This window comes from Rissa tridactyla, chromosome 1, assembly GCF_028500815.1.
Source record: "Rissa tridactyla isolate bRisTri1 chromosome 1, bRisTri1.patW.cur.20221130, whole genome shotgun sequence".
Taxonomy (NCBI): domain Eukaryota; kingdom Metazoa; phylum Chordata; class Aves; order Charadriiformes; family Laridae; genus Rissa; species Rissa tridactyla.
Window position 1 is genome coordinate 78,452,836 of NC_071466.1, and position 26,485 is coordinate 78,479,320.

The 26,485-nt window shown below is 41.6% G+C and overlaps 1 protein-coding gene across 8 annotated transcripts; it reads right to left on the reverse strand.

The window, feature by feature from the left end:
- On the reverse strand, nucleotides 1-26,475 carry LOC128919572 (arylsulfatase D-like). Of its 8 annotated transcripts, none has more exons than XM_054224931.1 (11): nucleotides 26,339-26,475; nucleotides 20,347-20,416; nucleotides 19,293-19,433; nucleotides 18,354-18,475; nucleotides 17,326-17,448; nucleotides 15,399-15,822; nucleotides 14,198-14,334; nucleotides 12,324-12,458; nucleotides 9,799-9,961; nucleotides 8,749-8,870; nucleotides 1-2,167 (listed from the first exon to the last, which is right to left on the reverse strand). In XM_054224931.1, exons 2-11 carry the CDS (start codon nucleotides 20,397-20,399, stop codon nucleotides 1,800-1,802), a joined length of 1,788 nt encoding a protein of 595 aa, XP_054080906.1. In that variant the 5' UTR covers nucleotides 20,400-20,416; nucleotides 26,339-26,475; the 3' UTR covers nucleotides 1-1,799. The 8 variants fall into 8 exon arrangements, with proteins under 8 accessions (XP_054080906.1, XP_054080899.1, XP_054080914.1 ...); XM_054224924.1 differs by having other exon boundaries at nucleotides 26,221-26,356; XM_054224939.1 differs by lacking the exon at nucleotides 26,339-26,475 and adding an exon at nucleotides 23,464-24,072 and having other exon boundaries at nucleotides 15,399-15,588.
- Nucleotides 26,476-26,485: the final 10 nt, after the last annotated feature.

Genomic DNA, 26,485 nt, shown 5'->3' on the forward strand with positions numbered 1-26,485 from the left:
TCAGTTCATTGTCAGATTAGCCCCTTGATTTATGTGGAATAATTTCCACATAACTTGCTTGTTTCACCTTTCCTCTGAAAGGTCACCAGGAAATAAGCTGAAGAAATGCCCAGTCAGCGTTTTGGAGACTTGCATTTGATGCTGCGTCATGGTCACAACCTGTGCTGTCTAGAGCAAAAGAACAGTGACTTACCACACCGGTGACCTGCCGCATGGGGGGAGAAGTCAGGAGCTTTTCCTGAAAACACTGCAAAAGGTGCATAGTCCAGGCACAAGCGCTCTTTTGCCCAGAGGCTGGTGAAAGGGCTGGGACCTGCCATTGCAGCTCAAGAGCTGCGAGCGCAGTGCACTGCTCTGGGATTATCAGCTGCCGGGCGCTGCCTTATCGCCTCACATTTCTAAAAGGCAAAAAATGACACACAGACAACCTTGGCGCTGAACGGAGCTGCACTGGTGTGGTTCTGCCAGGTGTCTCACTTTAAGGGAACAAGTCGCCTGAAGCACCTGCTATGCTGCTTTTACCGTCCCTCATTACTTCTAAAATCTTAGTGGCATTTAGCTGTGTGGTGGGAGTGAGTATACAGTGTTCAGGAAGGCTTAGAAGTTTGAACCTGAGTCTCTGGCATGCAATCTACTTTTTCTTTTTTTGCTGTAGAAAATGCAGGAACCTCCACTTTAAAATAGGATTTGACACAAAAACCCTGCAAAAGCATGGTTAGGATTATATATAGAGAGATGAATTTATTTAACCTGAGGGCAGCAAGAGAGGATTAGATATCTTAATTCCCCCCCCTTCCCTAATGACTGTTACAGACTGCTGACACTTGTTTGGCTCGGAGAAGATGACCTGTACACTGAAGTGATTAGCGTGCGCAGTGAATTTTTTAACACCTCCTACTGAAAACAAAATGCTGTCTCACAAAACAAAGCATGTTTTTCATGGGGCATAATAGCACTCCTATGAAATCAGGAGCATTATCACTCGAGTAGGACGTGCAGCTTATGACTCGGTCTCACAGATCGTGAAATTTGTGACCTATCTTGTCCAGGCAGCTGGGTGATGATTTTCAGTGCTCTCGCAAGTGACATGACTTAACAACGTGGAAAATAATATTTTAGTAGGAATTGCTGTGGTTCAGCATTTCAGACTAGCTAGATACTTCGCTGCTGAACCTGAGATGATAACTTTAGCTACCTAATTTCTAAAACATACTTGTCAGTTCAGTTTTTTTCTGGGAATTCTTACATGATAGATAAATGAATGTACTGATGAGGCAAAAAATTACTGTAAATTAGTAGGTGTTTATTTCTTAGAGGCCAATTTGTTTTGGTATGTCTCCTAATTAAATGTGCAATTGTGCTTTTAAACACAGGATAGTTTTCTCATTAAAAGATAAGGCCTGAATAGAGATCCCTTCCTGGGCTCAGTCCCGTTGCCTTAACAAGAATATTACCTGTACAAACAGCTGCAATTAAAGCTTGCTCTCTTATCGTTCATAATTTACTTGAATTGAAAATCACTTGTTTCATTTGTTTGGGTATTTGATCCAGAATTATGCACTTGAGGGACAGATTATACAGTTGACCCATAAGTGGAATACATTTGGAGCATTTTTAATTTTTCTTAAGCTACAGACTTATTGAGTTTCTGTGAGTAAGAGAAAACATTGAATAAAAAGCATCAGTCATGTCCCTTTCAGTTATTCCAGTGTAATTTGACCCATATCTGTATGACTGTAGTCATGTGAATGTGAAAATGATCAGCTTTTTTTAAAGCTAACTGTACTTCGATTTTGGTATTAAAGTATGCCATCTACTTTCTTTTCTTCATCGCACCAGCAGAACGGGAATGTGCCACAGCATGGCTGCAGCCACGGCTTCCATATACTATTGTAAGGAGACAGCTGTTGTGGGACTGGAGTCAGCGTCTTGCGATGCTCTTCTACAGCTTCTCCCATTCTCCTCGTTACAGTGTCGAACAAGGGCTCAGTGTCGGCTGATAGGGGATTTGCCTCAGAAGGATCTTTTGAGAGATCAAACAGCAGCGGAGGGTCATGATGGGTTACCCCATCTCCGAAACATGGGCAAATTCCTCTTCCAAAACAGCCCCCAGAAGCTTCTGGTTGGAACACTGGAGTAGCATAATGAGCTTTCCATGTGGTGCCACCTGTGGCAGAAGAAGCACATTTGAACAGCTTAATGGCATTAGGAGTCAGGGGAGGTCCCTGAAAGGTTGGTTCATGTTTTAAGTGATCTGCTTTGTCGTTCCTAGGGCTTATGTTGGGGTTGTCACATAGGGAAAAGGCTCTTTTGGGAGCTGGCAGGGATTCAGAATGGTTTTTGTGGCTCTTGGGCACACCTTGGCTCTGGTACATGCAGGGCCATATACACTATGTAGATGGTTAGATCTAATTATTTTTGTCTGCAGAGGGAGTCTCTGATGCTTTCTTGTGCCTCGTTAAAACTCTACATGCCTCTTGGAGGTGGGGGGGCGGCGGGAGGGGGGAACGGAGAACATAGCCCCCAATTTCTGGGTGCAGGTACTCTCTGTGTCTGAGCCAAGAGCACCTGGTTAGAAACTGATCACAGATCACTTCCATGCTCACATTCCAGCACACTTTCAAGTAAGGTGGTAATTGCAGGCCACGAACACAGTAAAACCTAGAGTCTAGTTTTTACATTAACATGATGAAGGCAATTGAATTGCAGCTTTAGAGCTTGTACTTCATCCAGCTCTAGTACTGACCACTGGATAAGTGCGGATCTGCAACTTGTAATGAAATGACAAATGACTAGGACTAAATCTGAATGCAGCTCAACAGGAGATTTGCCTTCCTTTTCCCTCCTCCTTTTTCCCCTATTCCTCACCCCGCATTTGGAAAGCACTATGCCGAACTCAGAGGCAAGGATGTGCCCAGCAAGAAGACAGCAATTAGATACTATGTCTGAAAAAGGGAGAGGAAAAGAAAGGGGACATTCAGTGCTTGGAGCCACTTCTGTAATGCCTTGAGTACAAATAGGTGACAACTGCATTGTCCCTGCGTGGCATTTTCTTTTTGGTTCAATGGAATCTGCTTAACTGTCCTTCCTTCTATTGTCCCTGGAGCTGTTCTTCATGGCTGGGAGTCTACAGCTTTATTCTTCTGTCTCTGTTGTGTCACTACTGCTAGAACATATTTTATTAATAAATAGAATTCTAAAACTTCTTAAACACTGAGGGGGAACAACATATTAAGGTTCAGACAATCTTTTAGCTTAAAATCTCCAGTTGCTGGCTGGTTGGCTGGGTAGCTATGTATCTATTTCCACCCCACGGTTTCCACGTTCTGCTAAGCTGTGCTTCTGCACTTCTGTGGAGTGATGATATCTCAGTGGTTCTGAAATGTTTTGGCATAGTACAGTTAGAAATGTTACAAATTTTAGATATCCCTGTTTCTGAAATTGTGAGAGAAAGGATGCAGAAGGTCAGTTTCTTTAAGGAAATGGGCTCGCTTCCTGATGGCTTACTAGGGACAGGTATTCCTTAGGGGTGTGCTTTGCTCCCCATAACTTATACACTGTAGGGCAGCTCAGAGAAGTGAGCGTAGAGTTTCTAAGGAGAATTGTTCTGATTCTGCAAAATCTTAAGGCTTACTTTTCACAGCTGCAAATAACTACTGGAGTTGCAGAGTGGGAGAGAGCCAGCTCCTTCTTAGTTAATTCTGAAGGATACAGTGAGGCTGATTGTAATTAACCTGTGTTGGTGAGCTGAGCAGACAGCTGGGTTACAGCGGGATGAAAGGGAAAAAAAAAAAAAAAAAAAGGTGGTAGAAATCAGTGCTGATGGAAGCAGCAGGGGTTTCACTCAGCTCCAAGAGGCAAAGAGGGATATGCAATTTGCTGCTGAAGTAGCTCTGACAGAATTTGAAGGATGCGCGTGAATTCTAGGGCAACATGTTAATATAATATGTCCAAGGAAAAGGAAACCTGCTTCTTAATCCAAACATCTCTCAAACCCATCTGGTAACAATCAATCAATTTAACGAGCAGAAAGAAACAAACTGCCACTAATAACCCTTATTGTGCTGTGGTAGAGGAAAGGACTCTTTAACATACAGACAAAGGATTCTTCTGGCTTCAGTGAAGGGATTAATTGATGCGTCCTGCCTGGGTGACATCAAGACACAATGGCTTCATATCTAGGCTGTCCAAGAGATAGAAGTAAACAGACAATAAATACGTAATAGGAACGTGATATACTTGTAAATGAGCTAAAACAGACTCTAAATAAAGTGTCAGCCCAGTCAGAAGTAATGGCAGTTGGAACTAAGAATCAAAATTTCTGGCTTGGCTGAAAGTCAAGCCCCCCCAGTAATATTTGATTAGCCTGTCTTTCATAGGCAGGGCAGCCCATTGTTTTCAACTCCCTTGCCATGAGCAGTTGTGGTTCAATGGGGAAAAATTGTAGAAAGGCATGTGTAGGAGATCTAGGGCTGCGTCCGGCTTCACAGGAACACAAAACACACCTTGTGTCTGCATATCCTATCTGTGTTACAGGTAGCGTGGCCTATTAGAAACTGATCTGTAGACCAGAATAGTTATAGATGGCTTAACATCCATGCTGTGGTTCTCTGGGGGTATTTTACTGGGAGGTAACTCTTTTCTGGTCCTATCTACACAACATCTTTTAGGGATTAGAACATACTAGGTATTAGCCAGCAGAGGACTACAAAGATGATCAAGGGACTAGACCAGCTCTCAGGAGGAAAGGCTGAGACCTGGGTCTGTTTAGCCTGCAGAAGACAGAGGGGATCTCATCAATGCTTATAAATAGCTAAAGGGCGGGTGTCAAGAGGATGGGGTCAGACTCTTCTCAGTGGTGCCCAGCGACAGGACAAGGGGCAATGGACACAAACTGGAACACAGGAAATTCCATTACTTCAAGGATGGAACAGGCTGCCCAGAGAGGCTGTGGAGTCTCCTTCTCTGGAGTTATTCAAAACCCACCTGGATGTGTTCCTGTCCAGCCTGCTCCAGGTGAACCTGCTTTGGCAGGGGGGTTGGGCTAGATGATCTCTGAAGGTCCCTTCCAGCCCCTACCATTCTGTGATTCTGAAGCTTATTTCACAGTTTCACATAAACTAAAGCCATGATCTCCAAGCCCATACCACAACGCAACCCAAAGCACAGTGAGGGCGTATGCTCAAGTGGGGTTTGCTTCAAAAGCACACTTCTGATCTGAACTAAAATTGTAAGGTAGACATACCTTACATAGCCTAGGGGAGCAAGGGGTAAAAGCTGAGTGAGGAGACCAGCAGTCCTTTAACCTAAAAAGCAATTCTTCAAATGCTTGATGGAGTATGTATTTAGCCTCTCACTAGTGAAGTGTGAACAGATAGATCTCTTACACCTGAAGATGATCAGAGGGCTGGAGCAGCTCTCCTGTGAGGACAGGATGAGAGAGTTGGGGTTGTTCAGCCTGGAGAAGGCTCTGGGGAGACCTTATAGCAGCCTTCCAGTACCTGAAGGGGGCCTACAGGAAGGGTGGGGAGGGACTCTTTATCAGGGAATGTAGTAATAAGACGAGGGGTTAACAGTTTTAAACTGAAAGAAGGGAGATTTAGATTAGGTATTAGGAAGAAATTCTTTCCTGTGAGGGTGGTGGGACACTGGAACAGGTTGACCAGAGAAGCTGTGGATGCCCCATCCCTGGAAGTGTTCAAGGCCAGGCGGGATGGGGCCTTGAGCAGCCTGGTCTAGTGGGAGGTGTCCCTGCCCATGGCAGAGGGGTGGGAACTGGATGGTCTTTCAGATCCCTTCCAACTCAAACCATTCTGTGGTCTCTAATAGCAGCTCTGAGAGCTGGGCTGTCATCGTCAGCGTCGAACTCCCGGGTCTGCTGAGTATTGGGTACGCGGGGAGAGAGAGAATCAAACCGGCACCACGAGCCGGTGGCGGCGGTTGGCCGGTGCCGCGCTGCCCCCTGGCGGCGCCTTCGCTTCCCGGCTGAGGGGAGAGCGGCCGCCCCGGCCCCGTAGCGCTCACTCACCGGACCCTCATGCCTGCCCCCCCCGGCCCGGTGCCCGGCCACGGCTAGGCCGCGGGGGGAGCGGGACGCTTCGGGAGGCGGGCGCTGCACAGCACCACGCCCGCTGCGTTCCCTGCCAAGGCCTTTCTCGCCCTGGCTGGCCTACTCGCTACAGCACTCGGATGGAAGGGGCGCACCAGCCCCTCCTCCAGTGTTTTGTTTTGGGTTTTTTTTTTCCTAGATTTTAAATATTTTAATGACTTCAGTGTGCTAAAAAAAAATGCCACTGTGCCAGCAGCGGAGGGAGATAATCCCTAACCAAAACTGGGTGCCCAAAGCGTTAGGTTATGGGGTTGGTTCAGCTAATCTTCATTGATAATTACTGCAGAAGCCCAATTTCCACAGGATGAGCAAAGATGCAGAGAGGCAATTTACACACATCACTCAGAGATGACCGATTTTGAGCGTGCCCAAGCAGAGGAAAGAACTGAGTCCTGGTCACCTTAGATAGTGAGTTGAGGCAGCCAAAATGTTGGCCTTGAGTAATGTTGTTTCTCAATTGTTGTGTGGTTCGCTCCCTGAGATCACCATCTGTCATAGCCTTGGTGGTCTCAGGTTGTCCAAACCCCCACCCAGACCAGCCCCACCTGCTTGTGGCTGGACCAAGCACCCCAGCTCTGACGCAGTTCTGCCCCCCTGCAGTGGCCCTGGTAGGGCTGTGAAGGCCCTGTCGCCCAGCTACAAGGCAGAAGATGGGCAGTTGTAGCACTCTTGCCCTTTTTTTTTTTTTGTTTTGTTTAAAGAAACAACATTTTTGTCTTAAGAACTAGGAAAGAGATTATGAGCACCTTCTCTCCAGAGAAAATAAGAATGAGGAGGCCCAAGAGAAAACAAACAAACAAACAAACAAACAACCCCACAAAAACCCCCAACCTTTGCTGGAGGGCCTGAAGGTGCTGCACTGCATGGAAGAACCATGCTTGTGAAACACCCTTGGACTTAGCATCTTCTACCATACAACTCCCTCAGCGGCGCGGGGGTTGCTCTGGATCTCACCTTGAAGGGATTAGCCCCTCGCGTACTGTACACTGTCTGATATAGCTTACACATTTTTCCTTGAACGAAGTACCCAGATTTATCTTTGGGGATGAAGAAGCTAAAAATAAAATTCCACCGCAGCACCCGGCATCACAGCCTCACATTTAGTCCTTACTCCCTTTCTTCCATGTTTACTGTCACCGAGCACAGGGAGTTCCTGCCTGGAAGCCATGCTTCTGTCAAACACGGTATGACGATAAGAGCACTGACCTCAAGGTTAAACTGCAGCATGACTAGAAGTTTGGTATTGCAACTTTGGTATGTATTTTCTCATACCATTTGCTGACAGACAGCAAAGTTCTTGGCCATCACCCTGACGTCTTGTGCATGTGTGTGTAGGGGAGCAGAGAAGACCATTTTGAAATAATTGCAAGTACAAGTAAGTTTTATAGTCTTCAAGTGTTCACTGAGCAAGTAGATTCTTGGCTTGATGTTATCTATGCTTCATACTGTCAGAAAGTATCATAAAGGAAATGTAAATGGGCATGAGAAAGATCACTGTGACCTAAGAAGGATTTCCTGCTAGGCTGCCTAAGGTTATCTCACCCCACGGTCAGCCCTCAAAAGTGCTTTTCAAACATACCTTGTCAACATACCAGATGAATGTGAAGAGCTGCTGGTGGTGGCATGCCCTAGCATTTGTAGCTGTTACCTGATCTCAATCTCTAAAGAACTTTGTAATTCTTCTCTTACCTCACAGATAAAACAAAAATTAAGCGGTCTCATTGAAGTTTCTAAAGGATGGGATGATGAGTAGGCACAACCTACTCCATTGGCTTCTGCATTTCTCCAGCTGTGCGGAATGAAAAAACCCAAGTACAGCATCCCCATGAATTTGTCATCTTACTGTCACGTCATCACTTACTGTCACATCATCCAGTCACAGAAGGTGCAATTCATCTCAACTAACTTTAAGTTATATAAAGGTGATTTTTATATTGGATATAGTCAGTCTCAGCTCCCTTTTTAGCTAGTGGAGAGAAACACGCGTGACTGATCTAGCCCAGATGTGCTAATCAGAAGGAGGCGAATCACACCTGCATCTCTTCAATGACTATAAAACAAGCAGCTCAGATCCAGGCACCTGTGCTTGGTTGCAGAAATGCCACCCTCCATTCTGAGCAGGAATAAGGACACAGCTACAGTCACTGGCCTGTTCTCTTTAACACTGTAATGGAGGGTGACAACAGCAAAGATTGGGTGCTTGTTGAAAGCTCAGGAAAGCATTTCAGGTGCAGTCAGCCTGTCTAATGCCACAGCTGAAACAAAAGGGAACAAATAAGAGAGGGCTATTGAAAACAAACAAACTAGCACTTAAGATAAAGACCTTATGGAGTGTGGTTCCTTTTTCTTCAATCTTACACTAAAGCTGATCCAGAATGCTTTTGCAGCAAAAGTGAAAGAAACGCTGCAATGACAGGGAGATTCTTGAAGCTATGCTACCCAGAAAGCAAACCCCTTCATCTTGTGCAAGGCAGGACAGCTAACAACAAAGCCTTTCTGCACCTTGCAGAAGAACTGAGAGTTTGAGGCAATAAATTTACTCCAGAAACACATAGGTATGTTTTAACCCGATACTCTGTTGGAAGCTCGAGGTCATTACCTCAGCTCTGATTTGCAGGAGGGGAGATGTTTATACTCACTGTCCTTTTGGTGCCACCGCACTGCATGCAGAAATGCACCACAGTAGTGAAACATGAACTCGTGCCCGGAGCGCTGAACTGTCCCCTGCAGCAAAGGCAGCAAGGGGCGCCCGTCGATGACCCTGGTGGAGAGGACAGGAGTCACCAGCCTACTTAAGAATTTTAGTCTGCAGCTGGAGCATGAACTGTACTCACTCTCCGTGTATGTAGCATTAGGATTTCAAGTGCCATTTCTAAACCAAGCTGCTGTTTACCTAATGAGCCCTGAGATTTTTAATTGTGTGGATGGGTGGATACCAGTGATTAGCAGTTACTAGCAGTTTTCGCAATTACAGCTAGTTCACACATCCTGCCTGGGGAGGTAAGTTACCATTACTGTAATTTTACTGGAAGTGATAACCATAGTGAAGGCGTGGTTCACAGCTTGCTCCCTGAAGCGGAAGTCACTGATAGCTCTGTGAGCCTGAGGCTTCATAAAAAAACCCCACCAAACCCCAAAACCCAAAATGCAACAAACCCCCCAAACCAAAAAAACCTCCCAAACCCCCATTGACTTAATTGACTAACAGTTGGTTTAGTTACATACCACCAGTACTTTATGCTTTTAGGTCAAATGGCGTGGCCACCCACGCTTTCTTGTGCTCTTTTAGAAGTGTCTAACGTAGACGCTACAAATCGATTACTATTGAGGAAGCTATTTTTCCAGTGCTGGCAGCCAAATGCAGGCCATGTGCCGTTTGCTCCACCTTCCCTAACTCATGAAAAACTAGGCTTCTTAGTCTTGGAAAGTGTCCTAAATCAACCAGGTTGCCTTTTAGCGATTAGAAAACTGAGTTAGCTAAATGACTCTTTACAAAACATACTGTTTCCCTTTGCTTTTTCCATATAAGCAGCAAAGACGAGGAAAGCTACGCAGAAAGCTAGAGAATTACCTGGTTAAGAAACAAACAGAATTTAACCTGTAGCTGTTAGGATGCATGACATACATAGTCAGCTTCTATCTAAATCGAGAAAGGGGAGCAAGTATGGTTTATGGAGCCATCTTTGTACCTGTCCTGAGGCACTGCCCCTCCAGCCAGGTGAACCACGGTTGGGAAAATGTCCATAAGGCTTGTCAGTTCATGGATAACTGTCCCCGCAGGCAACACTCCCGGCCATCTAACTATTCCTGGGACACGGATCCCTCCTTCCCAGCCTCCCATTCCTTTTCCACCTGTTAGAGAGGAGGGGACAGGGAAATACCAAAAAGATAAAAGAATGAAAGATATTAGATGTTTATTATGCATGTATAATAAAAGGTTTTAAAACTTTAAGAATATTCAAATAACTCCAATGAAAACACACTAAGTCCTGGAGAACAGTAGAATGACTACAGTGCAAATTCCACTCTTCAAAAATAACCTCTTTATTTGACACTACATTCTTGGGTGGCACATATAGCAGCCCACTACTAAGCAGTGTTTTTGGCAGAAGGGAAACAATTCCACTCTCTGACATTCTGACCCATAATTTTCAGTGAATGTCATGTCTGAGGATAATCTTCACACCCCCTAATAACATGTCCAAGAAAAAAGTCTGTTATTAATAACAAGCAAAATCTGACTTGGCGTCAATGGGATAGAGGGTGCAGCCCCACTTGGTGCCTGAGGAAGGGGGATTAACACTGGGCAAGCTCGGTTGCTTTGCTAAGTGATGCTGGACTTTGCTATGGACAAGGTGTGCTCATAGTTATAGCTGAGAGGCAAGGTTCCCAAATCTTGGTTTTAAAGGCTGACAGGGTGGCATGATGGATTATAAACAGGGCAAGTCCACTTTCTCATGAAATAATCTTTGTGCTATGTAAGATAATGGTATCTCATGCTTTGTTATTCACTAGCGGCTGTTCTCATTATTCAAATGTGTGGCTTATCTATCTTCTTGTTTTTAATGTCCTGTTAGCAATAGCAGCAGTGAGTTCTACAGATATTTATGAATGAAACTAATTTTTTAAGTCCTTTTTGAGTTGTTGCTAATTAGTTTCACTGGGATGTCCCCTGTTCTGCTGTATGTGGACATAAATGGGAATGCCTTTCTGTTATTAATATCTAAACTGATATTATATCTTGTCTCCTCTTACAATTTCATCATTGTCCTCTCATACTGAAATCTCTAATTCACCTTTCCTCTCCGGATTCTCCTGTTACTAATATACTTACGTTAGGCTAGAATAAATGAATTCCCTAAGTTCTGAGCTATTCAAGTGAACCTGATGGCCTTTTTGCATCTGTTACTGGTAGGGAAACCTCATATCCAAAACTGAAGGCTAATTTAGCACTTAGGACTCATCCTGGATGAGATCCCAGCTGTATCAAACATTGCTTGTGTGGCTCATCAAGTAACTTACTACTAGACGATGTGCATTTTGATGCTGAGAAAGATCAAGGCACTTGAATCTTCTCCTTTAGGGAAATAAGTGATGGAAGCAGTTTTTAGGCTTCATTACACAATAACTGCCAAGCTGCCCAAGCTGTCACGGTGGCTTTTTGAGGCTCGGCAGTCTAGTGGGAGCACGTGCAAGAGATACCATAGATCTTCATTTCCACAGAGCTTTTGACACTGTGCTGCAAGCCAGTCATAGAAAGAGAGTTTAGATGAAACATGATAGATGAGAAACTGGAAAACTGTATCAAGAAAATAGTCATCATGATATATACCAGTGTTGACATAGATAGTTGTCTACTGTGAAAAACAGAAGGATGTTTCAAGTGAGAGTCCAAACAGTGTGGTTCAGGATCTGCAACAGTGGAAGTTCAGATGGAATGTTAGGAAAAGGTTTTTCACAGAGAGGGTGGTTGGTCACTGGAACAGGCTCTCCAGGGAAGTCGTCACAGCACCAAACCTGTCAGAGTTCAAGGAGTGTCTGAATGACCCTCTTAGTCCTATGGCTTAGTTTTAGGTAGTTCTGCAAGGAGCAGGGAGTTGGACTTGGTGATCCTTATGTGTCCCTTCCCACTTGAGATATTCTATGATTCTGCGATACTACAACATTTTCAAGTAATGCTTTGGGTTATGGATTAGATATTATGCTTACAATATTAAAAGACAACACTGAACCAGAAGGGGGTACAAGTATACTGGAGTCTACAGAACGGATGAACGAAGGGGAACATAGCAGCATTGAAATACACAATGACCTTGCAACAACAGGCTGTTGCAAGGAGGAAAGGAAGAATCTCTTCTTTGTAGATTGGCGAATAGGGCAAGATCTGTTGCTTAAACTGCAGCAAGGAAATACAAGGTAGGTACCAGGAAAAAACCTCCAGTAGCACAACGAAAACTGGATTATCTAGGAAATCACTGAAGGTTTTTAGAAATATGTTAGACAATATAGCTGTCAGAAGTAACTTTGATGACAGTGATCCTGCCTGGGAGCTGAAAGAGGAAAAGCTGATGCCCTGAATTTGCTTCAGTGCTACAATACAAGATTATCATCCCAGCATATCGTTTAGTAAACACAGTCTATCTGGATGTATTTTCTTCTATCATTTTCTTTTTAAGAGGAAGTCTTATGCATGTACACACTGCCAAAATTTTACCTTTATAGATCCCATTCCATCCACCAAACTGAGCATTTCCTCTGTGAGCCTCTAAGGATCCTCCGTGATCAGATGCAAAATAAATGAACGTGGCATTCTTCAAGCCTTCTTTGTCAATGGCATCCAGAAGCCTGCCTATAAGCAAAGCAAAACATCACAATTATGTCTGGAGATGCAGTCAAATTTTTTAGGTCTTGACTCAAAATTCAGTGAAGATGGAGTCTTTCCATTTACCCGAATAAGTTCTGTTATGAGCTACCACAAGCAACACAAAGTGCAATCCAGCATTACGGAAAAAAGAGCTCAATGGAAAATTGCTGCATGTGTTCAAAATTTGTGTGTGGCATCTATAAAACCAGGAAAATAAAAAATAAAAACAATTGGAAAATAATTTAAATGAATGATCCCTTTATTCAAGCTACTCAGAATACTCTGTCAGCTTTATGCTTTAAATTATCTCAGTCAAGGATTGCCTCCATTGTGTAGCCTCAAGCATCTTGAAAAGCTTAAATAATAGTGCTGCCTAGATTCCTAATCATAGAAAACTGCTGTGTCTCACCAGGAACTGAACAGGGACTCTGAGAACAGCTTGCATACTATCAACCAAAACCTTCTGATGTCAGCGGTAAAAACTTCATAGACTGTAATTCAAACCTAACTTCATAAGGAATGTTTTCAGTACCAATAGCATCAAATGTTTACACAGAATATGATTTATCTTTGATTGCTTGTCCTCATCACCTTCTGCATCAAATATATTCTCCAAGAACAGCTTCCATAGCTACAGAGGCAGCAGCAAAAGCTGAAGTATATAAGGAAAAAGCATAAGCCAGTAATCGTTTTTTTTGCCCAATCTCTTCTCTTTAACAGACTTCTTATGTCTCCTTGGTCAAACTACTTATTGACCTTTCCCTAAAAAGAGTTTAGATTGAGTCTAGGCATATTGGTTCTGAATTAGACCTCAAATCTCTTACTTAGCTGTCCAACCCTGGAGACTTCTGTCCTCACTAACTGCCATCCTGTTTGGCTTATACAAGGCATATTCCTTACACCATCGGACTTCTGCTATGCAGCTCTGCTTGCGTAGCCTGTGTCTGAAGGTAACTGGTGCCAAAAATACAAAATACAATTTTGTAAACATGGTTATTGGAGGAAGAAAAGGTTCAGGGACTGAACCTTGGCCTGGACAGGAGGCGAACACTTTGTCAAATATTCACTTTTGACTAAATACAAACAGTAGCTATTTCCCTCCCTCTCACTGAAGCAGAAAGGAATGACTAAGTAAGGCTTAAAAACCTAATTAAAATAGTAATTTAAGGTTTAAAAACCTAATTGGCACTCAGAGCCTAGATGTAGACCTAAGTGAGTATTCACGATGTACGGACTTCACACAATTTATTAAGTGAAACTCCATAGCTTTTTAATTTGGCCTTTTGTCTAGGTGGGAGTTCTGGTTTCTGCTCCAAGGATTATTCTTTGGTAAAAATAAACAAGTACACAAACCAACCACCGTATAATGTAGTATTCAGCAGCAGCATTAGTTATATCTTCTGGGAGATAGAGACATGTCATACATTTTGATTAACAACGTGATCAAGCATGTATTTGATTATTTTACTGCATTTAACACTGCAGCACAGAAGTTTGTCAATTAAAAAAAAGAGAAAGAACAAACCCTCACAAAGAGAAGTTTTCATCTTCAGATATAAAAACAAAAGGTGTGGTAATGGAATGGAAGTCTCTGGAGACAACTGTATATTCAAGGCAAGTTCACTGATTTTTGATATATGCAAAAAGGGAATTCTCTGACCACCCCTTTAGTTTCTTTTCCATGTTCAAATAAATGAAGGACTTTCTTCAAGAAGATCGCTTACCCACCATCCAGTCCATCTCCTCTACGTTATCTCCATATAGGCCATGCCTGCTTCTTCCCTGAAACTTCTCTGTGGTAATGAGGGGGGTGTGAACATGTAGAAGGGAAACAAATAGAAGAAATGGTCTATGCTTGTTTCTGAAATAAAAGAAAACAATAGTAATTTCTCTGCAAACTGTCGCTCAACCCAAAATATAACAGAGGTATTGTAGTGACTATCTCAATAAAAATTGTGGTCTAAACCAAAAATTTTTTATTTTGACATCTTTGCATTTTTGAGGTTTTGGGAGACAGAGGGGGTTAAAATACCCCTCAAAGATGCTGGTTCTGTATTAAGACCAAAATAGTAATGGGCCCTTTCCTTTTCTTGTTCCAAATTAGACACGTGTAGAACATTAAATAAATAAGTTCATAGCCAAAAGACTGACACACTCTCAGAGGCAAGGATAACTGGACTCACTTGCTTAAACTTAAACATGGATGTCACTGAGCATTTGAGACATCCTCGTGGAAGAGGCAGATATGACACTGCACCCACAGGGGAACCGTATCCCTTTAACATCAGGCCAGGCAGCATACAGTAGGAACTTGAGACTATCTGTGCTCAAAGTTTTACAGAAGGAATTTATTTTACCTCAAATTTCCCTCAAAAAACAAAGAAACAACCTGTAAATCCTGACAGAAATAGTATAATCTTATTCAAGGATGTGTCCAGAATTGACACGTGAATACTTTTAAAGACTTAGTGGTTTGCTCAGTTCCAGCTGAGGTTACTAATAGTACTGTAAATGAAGGACACCTTTGTAAAACAAAACAAAGCAAAACTCACTATCACCCTCCTGTTTGTAAGACACTAACTTCATGACACTTTCTATGACAGTCCATTCATCAGGCTAAGATCATTTGTCTGTTCCTACAGGTAGAAGGCCCAGTCCTTGGCCAGAACCCCTTCGTATTAGGTGAATAAAACATAAACACACAAAAAATCATCTTCCTTTTCTTGAGGAGCTGACAAGCTATGTATAAGATGAAGGGCAGCAGTTGGATGCTGACAAGTAGGGGGATGCCCGAAAACAACAAATTACCGGCCAGCATCAGGACGGGTAGTTCAGCATGCCAGCTGCCTAACCTAGTGGTGTAGGACACAGTAATTGCATTATTTTTAAAAGTCCTTAAAACACAATACAATTTTTTTTTGTTACCTTTCAATGAATGAAACTGCCTCCTTCAGCATATTAGAAGTAGTTTTTTCTAGATTCATCGGTTGTTCAGTGATATCATGGTTTCTCATCAGGATACAGTTCCAGTACTTGGTTAAACCGTAGCTGGAGAACCAGGAGATGAAATACAGGAGTCCACAGATGGCCAGACATATGACTATTTTCCATTTTACTGAGAATAAATTGGCAAGTTTTCCAATCAAAAGAGTAAACACTGCAAGGATGATCATCTGTGTGTAAAACCAATACGTATCTTGCAAAGACTTGGCCAGTTCGGGGTCACCTGTGCCTTGACACTCATTCAAAAGGGTAAAAGGCATGCCATAAAAATAATCAAAGCCATGATTTAAAGGATGGTGGCAGTGATCACGGCGGGATTTGCAGTTTACACCCATATGCCACTTCCCTGAAAATATAAAACAAAGATCTTAAATCCAACGTCATTACTCTCGGGTGTGTCTGCCCTATTTCTATTAGGTTGGCTGAACTTCGCAGTTAAGGTGCAGCCAAGGGAGGACCTGATGTGGAATGGGGACAGACTCGGGGACTTTATCTGCCTAAAACAGCTGGGTTTCCTCACCTATCTGTCAAAATTCCATGCAGGGCAATGGTCCAGCTCAGACGCCTCCCTGAATAAGAACAAATAGGGTTGCAATAGTTGGTGCTTATTATTTTTCACATGATGAAGTAGCCATTTGGTAATGGGTAAAGCGATGGGGAGAAACTGGAGAAACCCTTGTGCCAAAAGAAACAGATAAGTGCAAAAATATGAACTAATTTACACACAAATTTTATCAGACCTTCACAGTCCAGGAACAAATTTCAGGAAGAAGGTGTACATGTTAGCTCTGTCTGTCTATAGTCATCCTAAAATAAGTAGCAAAAATAGGCCATTCCAATTATCCAGTACAATTGGGCATATTAGAATATGTCACACACCAATAATGAACCTTAATGAAGTCATATTACAGGGCAGTGTAATTATCCTGACACTGAAGGACTATAACTTAGGACGTAGGGGCTATTACCTAGACAAGTAACTTCTGAGAACTGCTAACCAGCTCTGCACGTGTGTATATGAATGGACTGTACATAGTATAGTATAAGCTATACTAGACTGCAGTGAACCAGGGAAAGCTCACCCCTTCGCGCAGGCTTGTGTGAAGTCAGTACACTGCTAAGACTCACTTCAGTTCAGGAACTAAATGACACCTCAGTGTGCCGGAACCGAGCAGAGGTGTGAAAATCACAGTAATTACTATTAAGCACATGACACCTTTGACTACATCAAAAAGCGTTTAAAAACACGAGGTGCTTGAAAGACACAGCCTTTAATAGCTGTTCAGGCAAAATTAGTGAAAAAGATAATAGGATTTTCTTTTTTTTGGATATGTATTCTGATCCAAAAGCCACTAAAGTCAATGGGACTCTCTCAGCTTTTCTGGTAGAGTTTCTTTTTGCAGAAAATAAGGCACTTTTAGAGTCTTAACTGTGATAATAAGCAGGATGGATAAATAACAGAAAAATCTAGCCACCAGATATAATTAAGACCACTGTAGTGTCTGGGTACCAGCTGGCAGACAAGATTTTTCTGCTCTAATAGATCAGTGAATATCTCTGTTGGTTCTTCCTAAAGCAATCTGTACTGCGCAAACAAGATTCTCGCCTTTGCATTTACTTCTCTTTGCAGTGTACATCTATGTATTCCATACACCCTCAGTTCGGATTTATCGGATATGCTGTGCTGACACTGCGAGCATTCTAAAAACCCTGCTGATTTGGAAAGTTATGTATACAAGAAACTCTAGTTTAAATGATCCTAGGCATTTTGGCAACGAAAAATATTTACAGAAGCAGCCTCATTTGAATAACAAGCAATGTAAATGCGGCAAGTTGCCGTGTCTCATACCTACAAGTGCTGTAGAATAACCTCGCTGGCGCAGTATTCTGGCGAAAGTAGTTTCATTTGGTGGGAGCCCGCCAGAACACCCGTTCCAAAAGAGAACCTGCCGTTGAGTGCTTGATGCCATGCCTAGGGAGGAGTAACAGACTTTGAAAACTCAAAATCTGGCTTATTTTATTTTGTTCTCAGATTGTTCTTTCTAATGAATGGGACTCAGTTGCCTAAGCCTAGTGCCCTTTATAAGCCATTCAGTATGCCCTGGGATGTTCTGACTGACCCCCAGAATGATGTCTCCTCCAAGTCCCATGTCATTATCTGCTAGTCCAATGCAGATGCCTCAGCTATTCTGGGGTGTCCACAAATGGCACTAAGATGCCTGTGTTCAGACATTAGGCAGCCTCTTACAACCAAAGTTCTATCAAAATATAATTAAAAAAAAAAAAAAAGAGAGAAAAAGTTTTATTTACAACAAAAGGCTTACAAAGTCAGGGGTACACACTTCTGAAATGTACAGCTCATGATCACATTTCTCCTTTAGCAAGTCAGAATCACATCAGAGGAGCTGCATTGATTACTACTGCTCTATGCAGTGGCTGAAGTTTTCTGTCGTGAATTTACATGGCTGAAGTTGTTTCAAAACATAATTGTTGAGAACTTTCCACAGTCTGACACATTTCACTATGAAAAAGTTTGCCGAGGTATTCAAAATATTACACATTACTTAATATAACCTTAATACCACTGAACACAGAGTGTTTACAAAATTTTATCCTTCATGTTTCTACTTCTGGGTGCTTTGTGTTGTTTGGATTTTCACCCATTTCTGTGTTGTCATTTAGCCGCATTAACTGCACATTATGTGGGGATTTTTCCACAGAAATCAATCGCTACATCTAGTCATCTTCATTTTCACCCATCTCACTGAGATGCCAAATCCTTAGATTAACTAGTCTTTAAAATGGTTTATTTAAGGGGATTTTTAATGGCAACAATGGCTAGACAAACTGCAGCGAACCATTAGAGAGAGGCCCAACCTGATCTGATGGGGTATCTGCCAGTCAGGAAAGCTGCTCTGCTCGGAGTACAGACAGCAGCTGCAGCAATGTGCTGAGTAAGTCTCACTCCTTCCTCTGCCAGGCCATCAATGTTAGGGGTCCTAAAGAGAAAAATCCCATCTCTGATAAAAAAATGTATGACACAGAAGTTTGTGATATCTCTCTCCTCCTAGTTTTGTTGAGGACATCACCATCATATTTACAAAACTCTCTTTATCTACAACTCAACTAGGAAAGCTCTCTGTTATATATTTTTTGAGATACCTTGACTCCTTTGAAATTAATTTCCCATGGATAAATATGTTTTTATTAATAACTAAAAAGAAAAAAAAAATAGAAAAAAAAAAGACATTTCGGGTTGCCTGCCCATATCAAAAGCTCATGAAGCATAGTGAAAAAGATTCCATTAATAGATACAGGACAACCCAATTTCCAAGACTATAATGGGTTAGAGTAAACACAGGATATACATACAATCATTCTATCAATCAATCTATATATAGACTGATAACTGCACTAGGGATAAATATATCACATAGACTGAGCTGTCATTTCATAACAAGCCTTCTAGAGTTGTTAGCTGATATTAAATTCTAATCTTAGCCCTTGATTTTTCAACCCTGGAGTTGTGGAAACTTGTAAATTATACACATGCCTGGCAGATACAGTGCACAGACACATTTGCAAAGTTCTGACTGTATATGCTGAAGATTAGAAGTCCAAGAAATTTGCTTCAGCATGCTTGTGTAATTATTAGTCCCGCAGGAACTACTGTAGATCATTTATTTTGTACATGGTTTGAAAAGAAGTGTATCTAGATAAATTAATCCATAATAATGAATACTAAGTGTCATTAGTGTTTTTTACCACTGAAACTCACCAGGAAGGGATCATTTATGTCATAGAATACGTTCTTACCTTATTGTATCATTGCCATAGCAACCCACATCTCCAATGCCAAGATCATCAGCCAGTATCAGTAAAAAATTGGGTTTTGAAGGATTTGATACACAGGTTCTTGGAAACAAGCACAATGTTAACCAAATGTTCAGGCAGCTCCTGAAATTAAAAGTAAAGAGGTAATATTACAAAAACATTTGTAAGCTTTACAATAGACTTCAAACTACTATTCTTAAAGTTTTAGAAGGACTCAGTATAAATGCAAACAGCTACCAAATGCTGCCAGCAGATGGAGCTCCTGAATATTTACAAAAGTTCCCGAGTTTTCTAAAACCAGAAATATTTTTTTTTTTTTTTTTACTCGCACAGGAATCTTTTATATGCACTTCTTTATAGAGATTTGCACTGGTCTCAGCAGATGCTGCCAGAAGAATGAGTGCTTGGATGCTTGCAAGTCTCCTGAAGCACCCTTTGTACAGGGGTGTAGGACACTCCTGTCAAGGCTGGTGGAACGAGTGGGACAGGAGCATGGAGGTGGTTGGTGTGGGGCCACACTGGTTATAACGGCAATGCCTTGACTATAGCACCCAGTGCAGCCAGTGCTACGCACAGCATCTGGAAAGTGCTCTTTCAGCCATGGGATCATCTGCAAAATCAAGGTTGCAGCAATAGTCTTAACCTCGGTTATCTTCCTACAAGACCCTAAGAATAACTCGGCATATTTTAGTGTTAGTTTGTAAGAGGCGGCTTACAGAGGTTCACCTGAAGTAAAATACATATGCTAGAAAATATCAGCTGGCTGCTAGTTTATTAATAGTTAACACAATGTGACAAATGCATATTAAATGTACTGTAACATGTATTACATACGCTCCTAAATTTCCATGTCCTATAGAAGCAGGGTAAAAAGCCTTGAAAGAACAATAGTTCTAAATCTGTATTAACTGCTCTCAGATTCTCAATGAGTTTCTAAAAAAATAAAATAAATAAATTTGTTTAAATATTCTTAAGCAATTTTCTTAAGCACAGTATGTAAAAAACAGGAAGACCCTCAGTGTATGTCACCTCTTACCATTGCTTTCTCTGGTAAACTTCATGGCTTCCCCTTGTATGAAACAGGTACATAGTTGGTTACACAAATCCTGTTTGGGGGGGGGGGGGGGGGGGGAAATAATAATAATTAAAAAAAAATCAGAGCCCAGTAGATCTGGTGATCTTGTCTGTGAGGTTAGTCATTAACTGCCCTGCATTACTGCAATCATATTGCCCACTGTCTGCAGCCAGCTACAGCAGAGGTGGACTGAACTCCTAGGGCTTGATTACGCAGGCCCTGCATTCCTGAGCGTGCGCTAGCAGAGCCCCAATGAACTGACACGGCAAGGCAGAAAGAGCACTTCTGAGGACCGGTAAGGTCAGAGTAGATAGCACAGCACTGCAGCTTTGCAAGATCTGGCCTCTTTTCAGCTGCCAGCAACTTCACAGGACTTGTGAGTGCTTGACATGAATGCTAAGTGCCCATCGCTTTGAACAAATGATAAAGGTGCCAATGACTCAATACACACACAGAACTGTTGTCGTTCATGGAAAAGAAGGTTTTCGCCATTTTACAAACAGGAGGTAATGATAAATAAAACTAATATCTCATTTTAATTAACCTCAAATGATCTTTAAGGTACAGGAAAATAATCTAATCCTTACTGTTAGTTTAGGAACTACAAAAAAATGCCTCCAAGAAAAGCCATCCTGGAAAGTAATATTTGGTGTGTAATTCTTAGGGAAGGAACTGTAACATTCTTAGGTTTGGATGCCATCTAGTACATTCAAGGAAGTGTTTCTATCTGAACGTTACTAAAAACTGTCCAGAAACATAAATAGCATTATGATTATTTCCTTAAAGGACTTCAAGGTTTAATATCGTTTATAAATTTAACAAGACAATTCTTCTAGTTGGCAACTCTGTGAACTCAACCTGGACTTTAAAAACTTAGAAATAACCTTGCAGTTTCTAAATATTTGGTTTTATCTGGCAAAGCAAATTTTATGAGTGGAAGCAGTTTTCTATGCTTGCTGAAACAGAGAGCACAGCTAGTCACTTCAGACAAAGAACGGCTTGGGAAATGTCTTTTCCTTGTGGATAGTCACAGACTAAAGGATATGCAGAAAATATTGCGGTGGAATCATGCAAACAGTCATGCAGAAGTATATGATAAACCAGCTCTGGCATATGTTCATCTTCATGCTGTACACTGAAGTAAATTAGAGATGACATTAATTCCTTCACTGTGAAAAGAGATAAAAATCTGAAATATCCCATCCATGTGAAATCCCTACTTTTCCACACTTCTTTCCATTTCAAACCAGCACAAGAACAAAATGTTGTCAGCTCTATTAAGGAACAGAGTGAAGCTAATATGAAAATTTACTTTCTATAACAACTAAAAGCACGTTTGTAAACATAAAATCACTTCTACACAGAGAATTGAAAAGTTCCATCTTGACTAATGAAAGACTTGTGGGTTTTGGTGGGGTTTTTTTGTTTCCCTCCCCCTCCCGCCCCAAATCAGCATGTTATCCAGTGGGAAAAAAGAACATTTTCTAAGAGAACTTTTTTCTGTCTTTTTGGTTCATAGGAGTGCTACAGTTACCTTGAATATCTGAGGAATACTAAACTGGCCAGACCAGAGTATAATCCTGCCCTATGCATTTCAAAGAATGAGCCATAGGATCAAAAAATAGTAGATGCTGTTATTCTGACTAGGAAAATAGTATAAAGAGTCAGAACGTGGGGTCCATTGACAATTTTTCCCAAGTAACACCTGGATGCTTGTTTGGCTATGGCTGAGACAATATGGGAAATAAAAATAAAACAAGAATTTAGAAAAAAAAATCTCAATCTCTATTAGTTACAGAATTTTCCATAGGGTTGATGATGCTTCTCCTTCCTATTGGCAAGATCCTGAAAGACAGTACTGAGAGCTCATCCTCCCTGCCCACTCGGAATAATTAACGGGGATGCACCACAATCTTTCTGACTCAAGGTATTGGCTGTTTGAAGCAAGACCTTGCTGTGAATGCAGATGCCAGAAGCCTAATATCATTCTTCGAAAAGCAGGCTGTATTAATGTGAAACAAAGGATTCGCTACTAAGAGCTCAACTCTTTTATTTGTAGTGGTAGTGGTGTCTCAGAACCACAGCCTGGCTGCACTCCCCCCGAAGCCCCGAGGAACTATGGCCCCATAGGACAGTGCTGAGGTGACAGTCAGGCAAGTGCATGAAGGCATTAACCTGCAAGAAGGAAGAACTAGCAACAGCTCTGGTCCATGTCTATAATGGAAACATCTTCACGGTGCTTTAACAATGGAGACAGAGCTCTACCTCTCCAGCAACCGGTAGGCAACGTTGCGTTCAAAGGGTTCAGAGTACATCATTAAGCCAAAACTGTTTAAGTGAAAATGTTCTCAGCCTACGCCGAGTAGCTGAGGATCATCACAGCCCTTGTGAGCTGTAGTGGTGCAAAGGAACCAGATGGATCTGGACATCTAAGAAATCCCTTGATTTTCTATGGGCGTTGATAAGCTTTCTAAGCTGGTATAGCAGCCCCACTGCCTTCCACTTTCTCTGCACAGGTCCACGCAGCACAGCCAGCTGGTCACAGCAGGCATGTTGGTATTTAGACAGAGACTTTGCACAGCCCCTCTCAGCCAAGCAGTGAATTTAAAACCAGGGAGGTGCAGTGGTGGTTTTAAACGATATTTGGGTCTTAATACCATTGTCTATGACAATTAAAATTAGTGCTTCCTGCTTTACTGCAAGCCATTTCAGGAGCACTATCTTTACTGAAGGACTAGAAGTACCAGGCTTGTTTAAAAAAAATATCAATTTAAATATGCATATTCACATTTCTCTTTTAGGGACCAATTCCTTCTGAAAACAGAGCTCTCACTGACATCGCTAGAATGTGATAAACTTAACACTGGGCCCTAGGACTTGTCGAGTGTCCTTAGCTGTTAAATGAAACAAACAATTCATAAATCTAACATCGGCCTCTAGAAATCAGCAGAGCTACGTACAGAATTCCGAGAAAACATCAGATAGCAATTCCCTCTGTAAGCCAGTACGCCACAACAAATGATCATCAAGACTGATAAAAAAAAAGGCTAACCCCTTTTAACAATGTGGAAAACAAACCCTTATCTCAATTATTCTTCTGGCTCTGAAATCCCTCTTGCTCCTTGGAGTGCTGAGGAGTCCTGATCCTCTAAGACGCGTGTGGGAGGAAACAGGCTGGGACTTGCTCCTTTTCCTCTTATTCTCCCTTCCCCCAGTCTCCGGCACAGAAACCGCCTGGGATCCCTGCCAGCAACAGCCAGCAAACTGGAACCGCCATGCAGTTTTTACATGAATTCCAGGCGGAGTACAAAGTCCTTATTCTTGAAATACTGGCACAACATGGCTACTGCCTTTACTAAACTACCTATCCAGTTAATTCTCTGCAGATTTGTATACAGCCTGTCACTGCTCTCTTTCAGTGCCTCAAAAGAGATGCTGTAAATAATAACACCACAGCACTCAGGGCCCCGGGATTCTGTTTCTCCCACCTTACTTTTCCAGCCTTCCAGGCAGGATAGGAGGACTAGCTTGTCCTCCCCCTTTTCGTCTGTCACGTTGTCTTTTCTTCTTCATTGCACTTTCAGGAAAGTTAGACCTACCTGTGCTGAAGATATTAATTGCACTTTCTTCCCCTCAAGAACCAAAAGTGTAGTATTCCCCCCCCCACTCACACTTCTTTCATAACTTAACTCTGTTATAATACACTTTACCCTTCAAAAGGCCTTAAGCGATTACTTAGACAAGCTCTCATCTATTCGTTTGTTGACATTTCAGTTCTCCGAGTTATGTGAATACAGCGAATGCTGAATTTAACACTCTGTCCTAGAGAAGTCAGTAGGAGTCAGTGAGGTGGAAACATGAAGCAGCTTAAACTGTCAGATTCATATAATACACAGGATGATCATGGTTGGAAGCAGTTTTTTATTTGTTGACCTCCTCACACTTATGACTGTACTCAATTATTTTTATTAGTTTTCAAATTGGACTACTTTTACTCATACCTATTTGACTATACTACTTATTTTGTATGATTACTTAACAGCTTGTGATGCTTCTGGTGCAAAGATTTTTCTTGAAAAAAAAAATGTATTTCTCAAAAATTATGTCATGCTTTGGGAAAGATGGATCTTTAAAAGTTGCCAGTAACATAAGTATTAACTTCCATCTGTCTTTGGTCCAAATGATGACTAAACTTTTCTGTCAGCCTTTCTAGACTGTTTACATCTTTCTCACCATGTGATCACTACTGAAGATGTGCCCACGCTGCTGCTGGCACATCTTAAAAAACAACCTATCAAAAAAAACCCCAAAACCTGAACCAAAACCCAAAACAACCCCAAACCCCAACCTGGACGCAGAAGAGACATTCTGCTAGCACAGACCTTGCATCCTGTTCCTCACCACTACATTAGTCACCCAACACAGCTGTAAGATTACTTACTGTCTTCAACAGAACTAAGCTGTAAACCAAGACCTTACTGGTTTTTTATTTATTTATTTATTTTTTGAAAAAGAACTTTGTAACAATGAAGCAGAAAGGAGATGATTTTTATCTCTGCATTTTGAGCCCTGCAGTATTTCCTCCTCTTCAGCTAACTGGTTTTTCGCTGCACCTGAGCCCTGGAAGCCACTGTATTCTCACTGCTGCAGACAGGCAACTTCTCTGCCAGCAAAAACTTAATTTTGGTGTCACTGTGTGCTTTATACCGCCGCTTTCTATCTGGCATTTTGCACATGTCTGAGTACTAAAAGCAAACACTGGTATTCATATAGTCTCAAGTACCTTTGACAAGTTTAGGAAACTTGTCAAAGTTTCCTGTAAGTGAACTTACAGTTTCACTGTAAGTGAACTTACAGTAGTGAAGAACATAAATATTGAAATCACACAAACAGAAATTTGTAAAATTGTTTCTATGTCACACTTAGGAAAAAACACTAAGGGATAAGAAGAAAACTGTTAATCAGCTAAACTGGCTGAACAAGTAAAATGCTTGCAGAGGTATTCAAGGGGGCAAACAACAAAACAAAACCTAAAATAATCTTTTTCCATTTACTAAATTCAAACTCCAATTTTTCTGGAGTTCTAGCAGCATGCTTATAAGAAACTCTGACTTCATCTATTCCTGCACAAATAGCAAAAAGAATACAGTTCAAAGACCTAAAATTTCACTGCAAAATTCAATGCAAAGTCACGTCTCCTTAGAAAATCTGGCTAGGGTCACAACACCACGTTTTTTTGTTTCGATTGTTTGGTGTTGGTTTTTTTTTTTAGGTTTTTAACTAGTATTGGCAAGATCCCTTTTTACAAGTTGTAGTTCGTAAACCTGTACATAGTGCTACCAAATATTGTTAAACATTAATTCCAATGTAACTCTCAAATGAACCTTATTTTTCTTGAATTGGCATTGAAACAGTGCAAACTATTAATCCAAAACATTTCTCTTGGCATCTTATAGGCATTAAAATTGCCATTTGCCAAATTCGCATGCAGCAGGACCTTTTTCTGAAAAGCAAAATGCTTCTCTCTCTTTTGTAACTGCTGCAGAGGTGTACTGCACATCAACATTTTGCACTTCATACTGTCTGTCATATAGGCTATTGTTAGTCTGTTCAAAAAGCTATTTGCAATTTGAGGATGATCACTCACTAAATCAGATTCGCTCGGTCTCAGGTATTGCTCAACTTCTCAACAATATTTCTGCAGAGATAACAGAGCAGTACAGGAGCAATGATGACTCAAATTATTACGTTTGAATAGAGTACGACCATGATTTGTGGACTATAGAGACACAACTGCAAACATCTAGAGTTCTGCGTAAGTCTGGTATTTCTTACCGCTGCCTGTTCAGCACCATACACTAGGCTCTCTGCAGAGTTCTCCAATTGTCTTCCTTCAGCAGGTAGAAATTAGACAGAGATTAGGCATATAACTCTACAGTCACCTCTTACATACCAATCTGCAAAACTAGTCTCCATTCAAGCCCTTTACCACACCAGACAGGATTTCCTTAGAACTTTGGCTAGCGGTGAAGAATGAAGGGGAAAATCTCTGATCAACATTCCTTTTCTTTATTTTCATCTGCTTCGCTTCTCAGATAGA

Coding starts and splice junctions, on each gene's coding strand:
- LOC128919572 (XM_054224967.1), bottom strand. CDS start 19,920: ATGATCCCATGGCTGAAAGAGCACTTTCCAGATGCTGTGCGTAGCACT. Junction 19,434..19,726: donor AAGGGTGCTTCAGGAGACTT/GCAAGCATCCAA, acceptor TTTTAATTTCAG/GAGCTGCCTGAACATTTGGT. Junction 17,449..18,353: donor CAGATACCCCATCAGATCAG/GTTGGGCCTCTC, acceptor ACTCCTCCCTAG/GCATGGCATCAAGCACTCAA.